This window comes from Stegastes partitus, unplaced genomic scaffold (assembly GCF_000690725.1).
Source record: "Stegastes partitus isolate 25-593 unplaced genomic scaffold, Stegastes_partitus-1.0.2 Scaffold1500, whole genome shotgun sequence".
Classification (NCBI taxonomy): domain Eukaryota; kingdom Metazoa; phylum Chordata; class Actinopteri; family Pomacentridae; genus Stegastes; species Stegastes partitus.
In genome coordinates, this window is record NW_007579231.1 from 84,960 (window position 1) to 102,939 (window position 17,980).

Consider the following 17,980-nt stretch of genomic DNA (forward strand, 5'->3'; position numbering starts at 1 on the left):
AGTATAAAAGTCTATAATGAATCACAACAAATGTTTTGTACATATTCTTTCCTGGGCTCCAGTGGACCCTGAAAGACCTTCTACGTATGACAACATGAAAGTCCTGACTAGGGTTAACCAAACATTAGCATTGCTGTATGTATATTTTTTGACCCAGCAGATTTATCGTGTTTCTATTATGACTAAAACGTGTGATTGTTTTTAATGACAAAGAAACGTGTCTCTATGATTTTGTCATAGAAAATGAAGAGTTGTAGTAGTCATTGGAAACTCAAGACTTCATGATAAACATGATCTTTACAAGTGTATGTTAACGGTTGTTCACAAATATGTATTGCACCTTATCATACACAGAGGCTGTTCAAAGTGTTATGCAGGCAAAGGTTTAAAAAACATGTAAAAGATGATATAAAATATAGCAGAACAAAATAAAATGAATGAATTAAAAACTACAAATAAGGTGAAGGAAGTGCATACAGATTTTTCAAGAATATTTAAAACTGATTGACTGAAAAAAAAAACTAAATGTAAGAGTAATAAAAAATATTTTTAAATTAAATATTAAATTTACAATAAAGTAGAACAAAAATAAACTAAACACACGTTATTAATAAAATGATAGAATGTACTTCCGTTGTAATCTATGATAAGTCTCTCCTTGCTTGTTTGCACAGCTTGGTATTCTGGGAGATGTCTCTTGGTTTCAGGAGGCAATATTCACACAGGTATGAGATAATGACTGTCGTTACAAGCCACAAAGAGAGGCATCAGGAAATACTTGACAAAACATCCGATAAAGTAGCGGGAGGCAGAAATCAAGTTTGTAACTGTGCTGTGACCCCGGTGTCTTTTCACAGTTGGGTTACTTGTTTCCCTCGCGTTATCTGGCAACCCTGACCAAACTGCGACAGCGCCAATGGCAGCAAAACATAACTGTTACAGGCGAGGAGGATGACAGCAACAAGGTGAGATGAGCACCGTTTGAAGTCAGCGATGGCACTGATAAACGTGCACAATACGTAGAGAATCCTAACGTGTCGCTCTTGTCTCGGCTACGTCTGAAATGCTATATGATCGTCAACTTTATCTGAACTTACTGTAGTATTCCGGCAAATATGTTAGCACACGCTCAGGAACTGAAGCTAACCAACGTTAGCAACCAGGCGTTCAAGTTAGCCTGTGATGCCACTGATTTGGCTGTTATTGCTGTGTGTTAGCTAACTAGCTTTACCTCGCTGTGCTACCAAATAGAGACCGGAGTAGCCTGACAAGCTTTGTGGTTATCGGTAGCTGGAAGTAACTGTTATCTGATCGCTTTCTAGCCATTTTCCAACAATTTAAACCGAAGGAGGCCGGTGAGTTTATGTGGCTAAGATGTTGTCTCTCCAGTTAGCTAAGTAGCTTGCTAGCTTGTGCTAACCGCAGCTCGGGGCCTAAGGGTGTCAAAGCAGTTATCTCTCCTCAAATTCAGGCATAAAGACACAAAGGTGACGTCGTGTGCAGTACCCATGCTATCACGTTATTCAAAAAGAAATGTATTGTAAGTATGAGATGTCCTGTACTGTCATACTGTTTAACCTTTCTCCATTTCATCCTTCTCAACTCATGATGCTGTTGCTAAAGATATCAGGCACTTCAGTTTTTCTGGATTGACGTGTCAACTTGTTAGCTGAATGGATGCAATAACAATCCACCAAAGTCAATTCAGCAGTACAGTAGGGTCACTGTCATCGAGGACAGTGTCTGAATTCAACGTTAGCCACACATTCGTGCAGTTGGCTTTCTGTACAGGCAAAATCAGAAAATGAAATCAAAGTTTTACCCTCACTGTTCATTTTGTCCTCTGCCAAGGAAATAGTTGAATCAGTTTTCACTGTGAAACAGTTGTGCTTTCCTGTGTGTTTCATCCAACACATAGTTATTTTGTCTGTAAATGTTAAAATTAGATTTTTACAGAAGAAAAATAGTAGAGATCAGGTAGAGCTCATGTCAGTAGAGTGCAGCTGGTAAGATGTTAACGGAAAGATGGAGAGGAGGAGGTATGGCATAAAGTTTGAAGCAAGTTGTACCTTGGGTTAAATTCTGGTTTGATTTTCTCATATAGGTATTAATTCATACATTTATGAAGTGGATGCATCTCTCTTGTCTGTGTTTGTAGCATGAGGCAACGATCTAGATCTTTTTTTTTTTTTTTGGTGTGACTATATTGGGCCTTTGAAAGATGCATGGAGTAATCATCCAGACACTTTTCAGCACCGGGACACTAGACATGGGGCTAAATTTGTAGTTAAGACTAATTGAAATGATTACCTTCCTTACTGCTTGACTTTGAGTGTGACTGTTAGGGCAAGCTTCCGTAACGCATGAGCATGTTTGTTAAGATAACACCTAATAAACACCCAAGGAACCAAGCATACAGAAAACTTTAGGGCTTTGTATTGAGCAACTTAAGCTTTTAAAAATGTGGCTTTTATTTTTTAAAGTGTTAACCTGACACACAGGAATCGGGTCAGGTTGAGAAATTTGTTGTTGGCCTTTTGTGCTTAAGATGACCGGTAAACAAATCCTCCAGAAATGCAGCGTGCTATTGTAACATTAGAAATGTCACCTGTCTATTGAGTCACATGATTGGAGTTCGGTGTCATCATTTGATCAGTGTCAGTAAGGAAACAAGATCATGTTATTTGTCATGGTTCTGTTCTTGGTTTACTGTGGCTTTCCCTTGTTTTTGTTGAAGCATATTGCTCACCAAAAATGTTCACTCTTGTAATAGTGTTTGTGGTTTTCAGCTCAACAGACACGTTTTTTCCCAGGTAGTCCTCACATGTCCTCAGGGATTTAGTGCCAAAGTAGCATGTTTCTGTGTATTGGTGGTTCAGAACACACTCGTCATTTTCTGGGGGAGCCACAGTTCAATAGCATCTCAGTATTGCACTTTGGAAGTGATGTGGTTTCTTTAAAGTGATACTGAAGCACGCTGAAAGTATACATAAGAATTGTCTTAACACAGAGTCTGGAAACTGGTTGGACTGATTGCATTTTGTTGCGCATGTTTTGGTACCATAACTGTAAAATGAGAAGATGAATGTTTCACCTTCATCACACTGACTTTCTTGTGCAACTGAATGTTAGTGATGCAAACACCATAGTAATAATTGTACGTCAGTCTGTCTAACTGCTGGGTAATTCTTCTACAGCGATTGTTTGCTGTAAAGTAACTTTACATTTGTCGTGATTCATATATGTATATAAAACAATAAGTGAACGTAGTGCAGTTTGTCCCTGCTCCATGCTGGATACTCTGCAGGGTCAGCAATGTAAAAGATGGCTTCACGGGCCTGCTTCACTTGTTGCTATGAAACAGATCCACACGAGCCTGTGCGTGTGCAGAGATAGTCCGGAGGCCTTGCTGAGACTAAGCCTGTGAATCTGGAGGTGGAAGGGAAAGGATTGGAAGAGCTATGCTCCTCTAAACATGTATTGATGTGGTCGTAAAATGTCCTAAATGGCAGTGGATTGTGTGAGCCTTTGTTCTGTGTCTGTCATTAATCCTGAAAGTTCAACAACAAGCTGTTTGTGTGTCTCAGCTGTTTGGGAAAATATCATTCTCACAGTCCTGCGTCTTTGTCATACAAGTAGTGTTCAGGAGTGAAAGTATGTGCCACTGATGCTGGAAGCCCACACAAAACACTGACATTTCAAGGTACATTTACTCAACCATAGACGACCCTCAAAATATGTCTCAACCTTAAGTGTCTCCCATGAGTGTGAGTGCTTGTTATAATTGTTCCCAATTATATAGTATTATGCTAAAAGTCAGGCTAATTCTCTGATTAACATAAATATATACCGGAATTCACTTTGACTTTTTTTTTCTTTTTTTTTCAATGGTCAGCACTGACAGAGGTCTAGATAAGGTATTTTTTTATATTGCAAAATATGCTGCCTCAAGAGTTTTGGTGTAGAGTTGTAGTGTAGCTGTAAGTGTTCTGCATTTACTGCCTGCATGAAGAGAGATGATGAGCTGTGTTTGTGTTAGTCGTGACTGGTAAAAAGGAGTTAGCTGATGACAAGGCTGTGTTGCTAGGCAACGCACATCATGGGCTGTGCCTCTTGAAGCTCGGAGCTGGCTGTATTCAGCTCTCTGCAAGACTGGGGGAAAGTGTAGTCTAGTGCGTCTGTTCATTAATGCATTTGCTATAAACATTATTTTGCTAATCGATATCCATGTGTACAAAATGTACACTGGCAGCTCTTTGCAGCGCTGTTCATCGTTTATAGTACTGCAGACTCACCCGAAGCTCTGCACTGCTTTACCATAAAAAAGCTTCCCTATGGAATTCTGTTCAATTCAGATTGTCTGTCAGAGGGCTGGAGGTGCAGGGATACACTGTTCAGCCCACACTTTGTCTCAGGTTATGTTAACTCATGTACTCATCCCATATGTGTCTGGCTCGAATGTTGCGTGTGAGACCAGCCAGGCTTTTGTGCTCACAGACACGAGGGCTGTTCTGCAGAACATTTTGTGCCGAAACACTGTGATTTCCATTTTAAAACCAGTAAGCTGTAAAGGCAGGGAAATTGGGTGGAGACTCTGCTGTGTGTTACGTCTGTGTTTTTCCACATGGTGCCTACAAGGAGGAGGAAAGCACTGACGCTGTATGATTTTTATATATATGTACTTTATTTGTTTTAGGAAAAAAAAAATGCAGTGTGTTGTGTTAAACTCACATGCTGTTGCTCTCTAACATTAGCAACGGTTCTGTTAAGGTTTGTTGGTAACTTTCTCACACCAACAACAATTAGGTCAAACAAGTTTAGCTGCTCTGGATGCTCTGGTACAATTTAAAGCAAAGCCGTGCAGTGAGGTGAAACCTACAGCTTGAACTACATCACTTAATATGAATTTTTACAAATCAGTGCTTTGCAGGTTGACACACAGGGTTCCAGAGTGCGACCACTTTGGTTTCATGTGCAGTCAACATTCTGTCACGTATAACTTTTCACAGGTTGAACTGGTGTGAATGAGGTCAGTTCTGTCTGTGTCTGCTTGCTCAAGTGCACAATGACATTTGGGTTCAACATTGCTAAATCTGACATTACAACACTTTAATTCATTCTTTTGAAAAGATAGTTTTTATTTATTTATTTTTAAGTTATTTTTTCGGGCCTTTTGCCTTCTTAAATCGGACAGCCCAGAGAGAGAGAGACAGGAAAGTGAGGGAGAAGAATGGGGGAAGGACTTGCAGGAAAGGGCCATGAGTGGGCTGCTGTGTCAGGGACTATAGGCCCTGTACATGGGTCGCCAGTTCAACCAGCTGAGCCAACGCGGCGCCCTCCACAACATTTTTTGCACACGCATTTGTCTGAGCGCCTGCACTGTAGTAATTGCGTGGGGGATTAAAGGTTACTCTGCGTGCAACAACCTAGCTAGCATCTACCAATGCACGTAAGGCGTTGATGAAATATCAGTAAATTGTAGCGTCCACTAATGCATGTGAGGCATTCAGAGAACGTGGATGAACTGTGTCTCCTACTAAGAAAGTGCATGTGAAGCATTGTGAGGATGCCTGTAAATCGTTGCTTCAGAAGATGACCTGGGTTACACTCCCTGTCCTCTTAACCACCAGTCTCTGCATGCACATCAGTCATACTGCACCACTCACCACCACAAGTCGTTCTCAACCTGTGGGAAACACTGAGATATGATAAAATTGTGGCCATTATGTACCGCACAGAGCGCAAGCAAAGCAGGCCTGGAAATGGTGCTTTTGCTGTTGCAGCATTTGTGTTTCGAATTGAAACAATAATTTAAAAAAACAAAAGCAAGAAATTTGTCATGTGCCATGACAGGTGGTGTCCAACAGAACAGTCCTTCTCAATGCAGTGTTTTAGCGCCTGGCAGCAGCAAACCCAAGCAGTGAGGAGTTAGAAATAATCAGAAATGTTTAACACTGCTTATAACAAAAGAGCTACGATTTGTTATCACTCATCCTCATAAAAAAGAACAGGTTACAGATATTTAAAGCAGCATTAAAGATATTATATGCTTGTGCACCTAATTGATAAAGCTAAGTGCAGCAGTGCAACCAATGCCAAAAGTTCATCTGGAGCCTGATAAATGCAAAAACAAACAAAAAACTAGACCTGATTATTTTTGGAGTTTGTGAACCGCAACTGACTGATGTGTTGTATTTGCTAGAATCATTTTGTCACTTGCCCCAGATAGCAAGTTTCCCACAGGTGATGAACATACTGGTCTACCGCAAGTAGGGTGAAGGGTGGGTACGTGAGTCTGAAGCGAATTACACAAACAGCAAATTCACAAGCAGGTGCTCATGAATTTATCATGACAGTAAACTCTATTTCGTCTTTACCAAGCAGGCTTTTAAATGTCAGACGTGCATTGATTCAAAAAATATGTTTTTGGGTTTATCAACCAAACAGCTGTATGTGAGAAATGTCTTTCAAAATGATTGAGTTGTGATACTGACTATTGTGCTTTTGCTCTTTCACAGGATTACATAATTTAATTTTGCCTGCTTACATAGGTGAAGACCCCATTACTTTGGCCCTACACAAGGAGCCTGTAGTGCTGAAGTCCAACACTGAGTATGATTCCCTGGTTGCGGTGGAGGTGAGGAAGCATGGGGTGGAAATCTGAGGTGTCAGGACAGACGTGATGACAGCATGGTCCATGGTGGAGAAGCTCAAAATGGAAAAACGCCCATGCAGGGAGGACAACATTGACTCAAGCGAGGCCCAGCATGCCACTGACGAGTCTGAGGATGGAAGCAGCTCAGAAAGCGAATCGGAAGAGCAGCAAGCCCAGAGGGTTCAGGTGAACAGCAGCAGCTGTAAGAAAAGGGAGCCCTTGGCTGTCACAAAACCCCACCGACAGCTCTGTCGCTCTCCATGCCTGGACCGGCCCAGTTTTTCCCAGAGTAGCACTGTGCAGGATTTTGTGCAGGATGAGACCAGCGCACTACCGGGGATCAAACCTGCCAGTGAGAGAGAGTACCAGACCAAGATGGACTTCGCTTTGAAGTTGGGCTATTCAGGGGAGCAGGTGGAGACGGTGCTCCACAAGTTGGGGGCTGCTGCACTTATTAACGACGTTCTTGCTGAGTTAGTGCGACTTGGAAACAAAGTAGAGCCCGAAATTCAACCCTGCAGCAGCACGGCCACGTCGATATCACGGTCGCCCTGTGTTAAAGAGACTGTTAGCCCTGAAGTGTCAGTGGAAGATGAACCTGTGGATACCTTTGATAACCTCAGGCCCATCGTCATTGATGGCTCAAACGTGGCAATGAGGTAGGAGATTTAAGAGACTAGCATACACTTGTATTTAGCTGCTCTGTTCTTTATAGAGAATGTGCTTAATTTTTTTGAAACATTTTCTTCTAATGGATGTCTGCTCTGTGACGTGTAGGTAGACCTTACAGGATGTTGTTGTGTTTTTCAGCCATGGAAACAAAGAGGTATTCTCTTGCCGCGGTATCCAGCTTGCTGTTGAATGGTTTCTGGAAAAAGGACACAAAGACATCACTGTGTTTGTCCCTGCCTGGAGAAAGGAGCAGTCAAGACCTGATGCCCTCATCACAGGTACTTGAGCTATTTTTAGGCAGTAGCTGTGCATTCAAATTACCTACATTAACATAACACTAGTGCTACCTGAGTTTAAATTGTCATCCAAAATAAGTGAACTTAATTTAAATTTCTTTCTCAGATCAAGAAATATTACGCAAGCTGGAGAAAGAGAAGATCCTGGTTTTCACCCCATCTCGCAGAGTCCAAGGCAGGAGAGTGGTGTGCTACGATGATCGCTTCATAGTGAAGCTGGCTTATGATTCTGATGGAATTATTGTGTCAAATGACAACTACAGGGACTTGCAAAATGAGAAGCCAGAATGGAAGAAGTTTATCGAAGAACGTCTCCTGATGTACTCATTTGTCAATGACAAGTAAGAAACCACGATGCATTTGATGTAAAATGCACTCTAGGACAGCTTCACCCCATGAGGGAAGCTATACATTTACTAGTATAAATGTTTATTTATTTTAGAGATGCTGGCATGTTCTGTTTAATCCTTGTATTACAATCTTAAGTTTATAGAAAATTGGGGAGACAGATTCTGGAAAGCTGTGTGCTGTGTTCACATTTATTAATGAATACTTTTGTTCATTATAATTTGAATAGGTTTATGCCGCCTGATGATCCTTTGGGGAGACATGGGCCAAGCTTAGAAAATTTTCTCAGAAAGCGGCCTGTTGTTCCAGAGCACAAAAAACAACCTTGCCCCTATGGTAAGTCCCCTTTTTCAAATCAGTGTTAGTAAGTATTTCTTGCCTGTCAATATAACTCAAGTGTTTCATTTCCTTGACTTGGTCTATTCTTTCTTTAAACAAGGGAAAAAGTGCACATATGGACATAAGTGCAAGTACTATCATCCAGAACGTGTCAACCAGCCACAGCGGTCCGTGGCAGATGAACTGCGGGCCTTTGCCAAATTGTCTGCAGTGAAAACGATGAGCGAGGGGGCTTTAGCTAAATGTGGTACCGGTCCAGCAACTGTAAAAGGGGACAGCAACTCTGAGGCCAAGCGTGTGGCACCCAAACGTCAGTCTGACCCCAGCATTCGCTCAGTGGCCTGTGAACCTCCAGAGGCACTGTCCGTTGTTAGGAAGTCTGAGACAAATTCAGTGCCTTCCCTCGTGTCTGCTCTCAGTGTGCCCACCATGCAGCCTGCCAAGAGCCACGCAGCTGGGGCCTTGAACACACGATCAGCCAGCAGCCCAGTTCCAGGTTCTTTGCAGTTCTCTCACAGTTCCTTGGAGCACATGTCTAGTGTACAGTACCCTCCTATTTTAGTTACCAATAGTCATGGCGCCTCTGTAACATACAGTGAACAGTTCCCAAAGTATGACTCAGTTAGCGACCATGGATATTATTCACTGCACAGTGATTTTTCAAATATGAGCATGAGCAGCATGCATAATGTCGACAGTTTCTGTAGCATGGAGCACGAGCATGTGTATCAGAGAAATCCCAGCCACTGCCCTGAATCCTGCCTCAGCCATTCAAACAGTGACTCGTTCTCCTCTTATGGGGACCTGTACCCAAGCTCTGTGGACAGTAGCTTAGAGGAGAGCATGAAGGGGCAGCAGCAGTCTCCTGCACAGGGGAGGATGCAAGCTTTCTCCCATGGGTTTCGTCATGAAGCGCTGACTAGGGTACAGAGTTACGGACCGGAGGAGCCCAAACAAGGCCCCCGTAAGCAGTCTGGATCTCATCTAGCACCACATATCCAGCATGCTGCAGTGGGAGCCAGGTCCAGCTGTCCTGGAGACTATCCCCTAACTCAGAATGTCCTCCCGCCTTTGTCCTCACAACCCACACGGTCTCTAGGTATGACTCGTATGGACAGCATATCGGATTCAAGGCTGTACGATAGCAACCCAATGAGACAGAGGCGACCTCCACTGTGCCGTGAGCAGCATGCAAGCTGGGACCCTCTGCCTTGTGGTAATGAGTCCTATGGATACCATTCATATCCACTGAGTAACAGCCTGATGCCATGTTGTGAGCGGGTGATGGTCCGCAGCATGCCAGACAAAATGGAACAAATCTGGAGCTCACCATGGGAGACCCAGTCTGCAGCGGAACACCAAGAGCGGTATGTTATCCCAGACCACCAGTATCAAACATATAGGAACCTTTGTAACATCTTTCCTGCTTACATAGTCCACTCGGTAATGGAGAAGAACCCTCATCTGACAGACCCACAACAACTTGCCGCTGTCATTGTCACAAAACTGAGGTCATGCCACTGAGCAGTTACTCTTATGAAACATTCAAGAGTGATGCGATGGAGGAAAAAAAAAAACAAAACAGGATTTTGATTGCAAAGATAGGCACTTGTTAAATGTTGCTGCATGTGCAACATCTGCCCTCAGGAGTTAATCATTTCAAATGTCTCTGGTGGTAAGTCTGGCAACAGATTTTGCACTGCTAAGATGACAGATGTAATCAGCATAGAGAGAGTTTTTATATGAAGTGTAGTGTAGTTGATGTAAGGTAACACCTTATTAGAAATCTGCTTCATAACACATTCATAGTACCTGAGCAGGAGCAGCACAGCAGTATTTGTTCAACATGACCGCGAAGTCTGAAAGTCAGATAAAATGTTCTGTCAGCAGTTGGCAGGACAGTAAAATTCTAAATAGATTCCTGCTCTAAAGATAGATATACATGGAGCCCTGGAGTGTTCAATATTAAATAAATTATCACGAGTACAATTTGTTAAATATATGAACAAAATAATGTCCCTTTATATGTCACACTGTCACTTTTCAGGACAGGGCTGTCGCTACCCTCCTGCTCATCTTAAACTAAATAAACTCAACAGCTGCTGCCAGAATTGTCTCGTTAGTTCCTGGTAACTAAAGCAACACTGTCAAAGTCAGTAAAACGTATCTAGCTAGCTGCTACTGTTAAGTAATTGTAGTACACAGACAAAGAAATTAACATTCCCTTTTATTTTTTATTAGGTATAAAGATAAGCTACGTACATAGCTGGTTAACGTGGTTGTACGCATGGTTTATTACGAAGCACTTAAGTGAAGAGTTTTTTGTTTTTGAAAAAAATTAATTTGTTGTTTAATCCAGATAATATTAGCTAATAAGGTTTAGCTGCTGTGTCTGTGTACGATGTTTGTTTATGGAAAGGCGTTCTCCAGTTTGGTTATGTTGACTTTGTTGCTGCTTTAATTAACAGTTGCTAATGGGCTACATTTGGCATTGGCTGTTAAAACTGCAAGCTGAAAGTAGGAACATGGTGACGATATCAATGTCATGAAAAGCGACACTATGAAATAAAGTCATTGTGAAATAAAAGATGACATTAAATAAGTTTCACTGGCAAAACGCTATTCACTAGTGAAGACATTTGAGTGAAAGCTGTTTTTACTATAGGAATGAAGAAACAACATTTTGTAGTGAGTATTAAGCCTCTGAACCTCAAAACCTACCAGCTGAGTAGAGAGACTTTGGAAAATCCCCAGGAGAGGTGAACATTCCTTCAACCAATCATCTGTCAAGTGCCACTGGTACCCAAATCTAAGCTTAATATCATACAGTTTCATCAACATTGCATTATTCTGCTTGATTAATTTACGAATTTACCAAAAAATACAATGTTTGCTCTAATTATTTAACTAATTAAAAAGAAAGTGTTCCTCCTCGGTGCAACTGTGACGCGTTCGCTGACTCTGCTGTGGCCAGCAGTCAAAGACAGTTCAAGGGGAAAAAAAAGAAATTTCGGATAGGAGACAAATGTGGAAACAAATTAAATATGTGAGTTATAAAATATGTACAGTGTGAAGAGCACTTGGAAACATGTTGGACATGTTATTTTCCTTTTTTTAATTTAAGTTTATAGAAACTAAATCAAAGAAATTCCACTTTAAGTTTTTTAGGAATGATTTATGACACTGTAACTTTGTCATACTGCACAAAAGACATTTTTGAATTCTCTCTGCTTCTAGCTAAGGCTGTGCTGTGTTTATAGAGATGCAGCGCTTTATAATTCAGTGAAAATAAGTTCACAGTGAGTAAAAATGTCCAGAAAGTGCTTAGGGGTTTAGAGGCTTTAATAATTACTGAATATTCACAAATTTCTGATTCATTTTACACAGTTTGTTCATTTATTTCACAGTCTATTCTATTTATTAATATTGATTACAGGTGGGTTTCGGTGGCCAAGTGTTTACGCATCATCACAACTTGAGCCTGACTTGAATCCGAACTGTATCCTGTTCAATGTAGCTTCTCAGTCTATTGCCGAACCAGTGGGAGTCAATGAGAACTAAGCGAATAAATAAACGAGTTAGCTACATGGCAACACAGTCAACATAGGAAGTAATTACTCAGCAACATCCCCCACATTTGCCTTATTAGATTTGACATAAAGACACGTCAACATTTGTACAGCATGTAGCTCTTATGAAGATCTTGTTTAGGCCCTGTGAATGTGTTATGAAAGGCATCTAAAGTGTTTCTGGTGCAGTGGAACTATAAATAACCTTGCTTAGGTCTGCCTCTGCTGTAAATAATTCCTGTGATATATTTTTCTTTTTTGTGCATTTATTTTGAAGATGAGTAAGAGGGAGGTAGGTATATACCTCACAGCATGAACTATGACATTTTATGGCCTTATATCTGAATGACCTCACGCTTTAGTCATTGTCTGATTGGTTTCAGTGAAAGTCTTTGTCATTGAAGCCTCCTACTTTTAAATGTAAAGCACTATCTCAGTATCTAAAGAGATATATTTTCTCAGCCTCACTTAACAAAGCTACTATTTTGGTAGAATTTGACAGTGCACAAAGCAAGCCAAAAAAGAGATTTGACTTGCATACACGTGCACATATTTATGTACATATATTCATACAAAAGCCATTATTTCAAAGTCATTTATAAGCTGCTAAATAATGCCAAAAAATACAGAATTTCTATAGTTTCAGTATTCTACATAACTTTACATTTTGGTTCACAGGATCAATTGGATTATAATATAAAGGAACATCCGTGTTTGAATAATTTCCTATGGTGTACTGTATAGTTACATTTCTGATTTTATGGGATGCTACATCCAGGATTTTCCTATTTATATATTTGTCAGATCTGTTGTGCTGATTCTTTTCAATGTGAAAGTATTCAAAGTATCTTTGTTTCAAACAGTAGCTCTAATGGACAAGTTGTCAGTGGAGCAGTTTGTTTTCAGGTGCAGGTTAATTTAGTTTCAGACTACTTTTACATGCACTTAAGTAGTCTGACGATTTACCAGCTCTCGCCATTAACCTGATTCCTGACCCATAAATGAGAAACATGGTCTCCTTCCATCAGTTTACGGCACTAAGTGCTCATGTGTGTGACAGAAACAGAGGACACGGAAGGTATCACCTCTGTGGTTTCTAGCAGAAAGGCAATACTGGGACATAGAAGGTCATTACATCCAAAGTCCAGTCTGTGGTGGACAAACCTGTTGATATAGGCAGTCTGTTACCAAAACTGCACAAGTTAAAAACAAAACACGCACATAGTAAAACATGCTGCCCTATGATAGAGCCCATCCCCTCACGTGTCCATTATCCCAAATGCTTCAATCAAAAAAATGTCAACGTGCCAGCGCCCTTCTATTCACCAAGTTTCTTACGCAATGCATTCGATCCACTTACGATGTTTCAAACTGTGGAGGAGCGACGAGTCATCCAGTTTCATGCCTTAACCCGATTTCTGACAGTTAACTGGTTTCTTACGTGCATGTAAATGTGGTGAAACTTTGAGAATCCATTCTCCGAGCTGTGACGTGACTTAAGTAGGGACGAGTGGTAGAAATGTACTATTAGAGACGGAAACAGTGTTTACCGTCACAGTTCAATGTTTGCACAAGGAATTCTTGCAACAGACTGAATATTTGCCTGATGTTACGTTTGTCAGATAGCTAAAGGAATCTGGCTGTAACAGTTAGGATTGGTAGTGAGTTAAATATTGTGGTATCTTGTAGAGATTTAGGTTTCAATAACTGTATAATAAAAACACAACTTAAGTTTAAGTGAATGCTAGAAAGCATGTTGGAGATGAAATTTCCTGTATGGCTTTTTATGGGAGGTCGAACTGCTTAAATACACATGTAAAATACGCGAAACATGCAGCCAAGCTCCAAGGATCATGGAAGGGTTTGGCTGTGCCTTGCAGCACATCGCTCTCAGGATGCTTTCAGTTTTCTAATTTTAAGTTTTTTTTCTTCCTGCCAAAAAAACCCGTGGTTACTGGCAGGAGTGTACTCTGATCTAGTAGTGATATATTTTGTGAACATCCTACATGTAACATGTAGTACCTTAAAGTTAGTCATGTACAGTTGAACCATGGAGATGGCATTGCAAAACTTTGTACTTTTTGTGTATATCCTCTTTATGCACCTCGAGATCTAGAACAACGAGCTGAAGGGTGGATTTATGTGGTGCAGCTTCACTCAGATGACGTAATGCTGCTTGTCCACGAGGGTGTCCATGTAGCCAAAGACAAACATGACAATTAGTATGACGATTGTTGGTAAATAATGAACCAATAATCCTGATCGGGCCTTTAAATTGTTCCCATTAGTAAGCCCAAAGGTGCTAATTTTGGGTGCTAACCATGAAGTTGGGTGCGGCCCTCAGGTCCTCAAATCAAACCTATCAGTTATTCCCAAAACGTATTTCCTAATGGGGGCACATCACCATCAGTTTTGCTCAACACATTCATGCTGTCATTAGGATTAACGCCCCTGTTTCTCGTGATTATTTGCCTTTTTTTTCTTTCTACTTCCACCCTTGGGATGAAGTGCTGCATGAAACATTCAGCCTTCATTTACAGCGAGGTTGCACCATGTAAAGCCAGCCCGTTTAGCAGGACCATGTTTGAGTGCATTTAAAGGGAAATGCCACTTATTTTCAGGATTCAGGAGTGGTACCACTAAGCCTGCTATTAAATTGCATGACTAAGCATTACAGATTTACAGTATGCTATCACGAGTTTCCCCCCTTACTGTTTATTGTCAGATTTGTAAAGCAAAAAAAAAAAAAAGAAAGAAAAAATTGTGATTGAAATAACAAAAATGCATTTGTGTAAAGTTTATTGCTTGGGAATTGTATTTCCTTAACTAATTAAAAAACATTTGATGTGGAGCTCAAAAGCAAAATACACAAAGTTCCCATTTACAGTCTATGAAGCAGCATCAAAGTGATGATTATAAAGAAACATTGTGAGAATTTTTAAAGTGAGTGGTATTACTCTTTAACAGGGCTAATTCTGTCAGCCTGACTGTGTCTCAGTGGTGGTGCTTTCAAAAATATATATTTCTTTATAATGTTTAGGTACAACAGTGGTATACGAACAGACATAAAGAAAAAAAAAAACTGTTGAATGTGTTTTGCCCAAATGAATTTTGGGCGTCGCTGACTTTGTTTTTTCATGAAAAAAGACGAGGCCACTTTAGGCTGGCTGTCTGTTCATGAGAAGGTGAAACAAACTGCCTAAATGTTTCTTCATGTGAAACAATCAGATTGCAAGGCTGCTGTCAAGGTTGTTTCTGGCATTTGGCTAAAAGTTTGCGTGCCATCCTTTTTCCTTGAAATAGTTGAAATCAGTTCCCCAAAAAATGTGCTCTCAGTGTAAAGACTGAAATGCTGCATGCTGTCACTGATAAAAGAAAAAAAAAACTGCTCTAAAATTGTAAAAAAAAAAAAAAAAAAAATCACCATGGCTGCTGACAGTGAGAGCAACGAGAGATCACTATTTTTGTATTTTTTTTAAATGTATTTATTAACCTATTATTTGTTTTTTAGTGATAATGAAAGCCTTCTTTAACCTGAACACTAGAATAGTCTATTGCCCAATGACTAAAGAGTATACGTACTTTGGTGTGTAAGGAATTAATAACTGTAATGTAGGACATGACAGAAATCTGCTGAAATAAAAATGTTTTCGTATTTATTGAGGGAACTATTAAAGAAATGTTATTTTCAGCATTGATAGGTAAACCGGTGGGCATGTTGAGTGCTTCACTTTGACATCTATGGCAGCTAAAGCAGTTTATGAAGAAACTAACTTTGTGCAGCTATAATTGGAATCCTGGTCTGTCATTTGCAGTACATTAAATTAATGTTGAATCTGTTTAAATTCAAATAAATCTTGTTAGTGTCCTTGAAATGCAGTTATTTTATGGTTTCAGAAAGATACACACACAAGTTAATTTTCACTACTGGTTTTGCTCACGAGCTCGTAAGTTACTATGTGGGGCACGGTGCCACGTTGCTGTCCCATCACTCTCATTAGATAAAATGTGCTCATGAACAGTACGGGCTCAACAAAGTTCCATCTGGACTTTTCTTTGTCCTTGTAGAGAGATCTAAATTTTGTTCTTGTTTCTAAGACAGCTTTCAAAAAGATACTGTTTTCGCTGGGCAATAGACTGCTTCCAGGACAAAAATAAAAACCCTCACTATCACTACAGAAGACTTTCAAAGTACCAGTCCAGTATTTTGCTGCTTTGCGAGGAGGTTACACTAAAAGGCTACAACGGTGGTTCATCGTCCCCTCCCTTCCTTTCTAAGTGCCGCAAACAACTAAGCCACAAATGTCTAGAATTGACTTTTGCTTGTTGATACAAATTGTATCTATACCTTGAATGTAACAAAATATGAAATGTATAATATGAAAATAGTTTTATTTAAATAACGGGGAAAAAAAATCAATGCCATAATGTTTGTGACACTGTGTGTCACTGGGAGTAGCCCATTGGTATGTACTAATTCTTACTGGGTACAGTAGTTAATTTACAGGGACATTTACGTGCTACCTAAAAGTGCACAGATACCCTGTGTACAGCAGTAAGCATCATGTCCTCTCTGTACATAGTCACACGTGTGTGTGTATATATAGAAAGCGATCTGTAAATGTAACAGTTACTTAAGTTGTTCAAATACTTCAGATAATTTCTGTGTTGTAATCTGTGCACCTTGGTTAAGTGCATCTATTTCCTCTGAACTGACATGTCTGCTTTATGCTATTTTAATGGGAATTTCAATATTTTTGGATATATTTTGCCTAATAAAACATGCCAAAGTTATTCTTGGGTGACTTTGTCAAAAATAATTTCTTGAGGTTCAGCACATGGGTTGTCATGCAATGAATTCTATATTTCCGAGGACAAAGGGTTTCTGTTCCACACGCTGTGAGCGAAGAGAAACGAGCACCAAACGCAAATCAGCGTCAAGCGTGGCGGGTAAAAACGGTTAAAAGCATATCTATAAATTGCAGCTTATTGTCAGCTGCATACTGACCCTGGATGGTGAATTTAGTGTCAGTTATTACTCAGATTTGTGTTTGATGTTTGTTGCTCTTTCGATATACAGATGCTTTTTAAAATGGGAGTTTAATGGAGTGTCTGACCGTTGATTTAATGACTAACCCTCCATGTCGACAAAGCAGAAGTGTATTGAAATGATGTGATTTATTTTACTATTGAATTATTCACCAATTGTAATTGAGTAATTTTGGTCTCTGAGGCCAGTTTGCATTAAATTATCGCTATTTCCAAGGTGTTAAGGACGATATTGTCGATATTATATTCACCTAAGTTCAGTTGTTGTTGGCTAAGATCAAGACCAAAGTGATTTTTGATGTATACACATTGCATACTTGTTATGATAATCGGTTCAAACAGTTGTGAACCTCGTGATGTCTTGCAGTTTGTGCTACCATATAAAATCGCTGGTGTACAAATGCCATGACAGGAGGCCCGTGCATTTAAACAGGACTGTACATACACAGTATACAGTGTAATACTCAGGTTAAGTCACACAAACATTTTAAATCACAAGCAGACTTGGTTGTTTTCTAATATTGAGAAATTCCGTGGGCACCTTTCTGAAGTAAGTGTAGATCTCCTGTTTAAATAGACCACTGTGTCTGCAATGTAAAAAGGGAAATATAAAGCAAGTTTTTTTTGTGTTGTGATGATCTGCAGTATTGTAATTCACACTGACTGGAAAGCATTGCTTTTATAGACCAAAATATACAAAAATAGACTATTTGGGTCTGTGGGCTCAAACAAAATGTAAGTCTTAATGACAAACTGTGTTTCTCTCCATAATAAAGCAAAGTTCTGTTCAAACTGTGTTTTTATCTTTCTTAATGAGACGACAAGGGGACGCCGATCCTCATTTATGTGAATAATATTTACTTATTAAAGCTGTCTGAGGGGAGAAAAGGTAAGAAGGGGTTTGTTTTTATCGAAATCCTCAGTGTCCTCACTGACCGAAATGTTTAGTGCTCATCCTGTTTCGGGGATTTGTTTGGGTAGAAGTTAGACGAACTCATTTGAAGTTTTAGTCACGCTGCCATAATAGCATCGTGCCTTCTGCCTGACAGCTG

The 17,980-nt window shown here is 40.0% G+C and overlaps 1 protein-coding gene across 1 annotated transcript; it reads left to right on the forward strand.

The window, feature by feature from the left end:
- The first annotated feature begins 908 nt into the window (after window positions 1-908).
- On the forward strand, window positions 909-17,720 carry zc3h12b (zinc finger CCCH-type containing 12B). Its single transcript, XM_008300116.1, has 6 exons — window positions 909-965; window positions 6,519-7,314; window positions 7,466-7,605; window positions 7,730-7,964; window positions 8,201-8,307; window positions 8,411-17,720. Exons 2-6 carry the CDS (start codon window positions 6,683-6,685, stop codon window positions 9,832-9,834), a joined length of 2,538 nt encoding a protein of 845 aa, XP_008298338.1. The 5' UTR covers window positions 909-965; window positions 6,519-6,682; the 3' UTR covers window positions 9,835-17,720.
- Window positions 17,721-17,980: the final 260 nt, after the last annotated feature.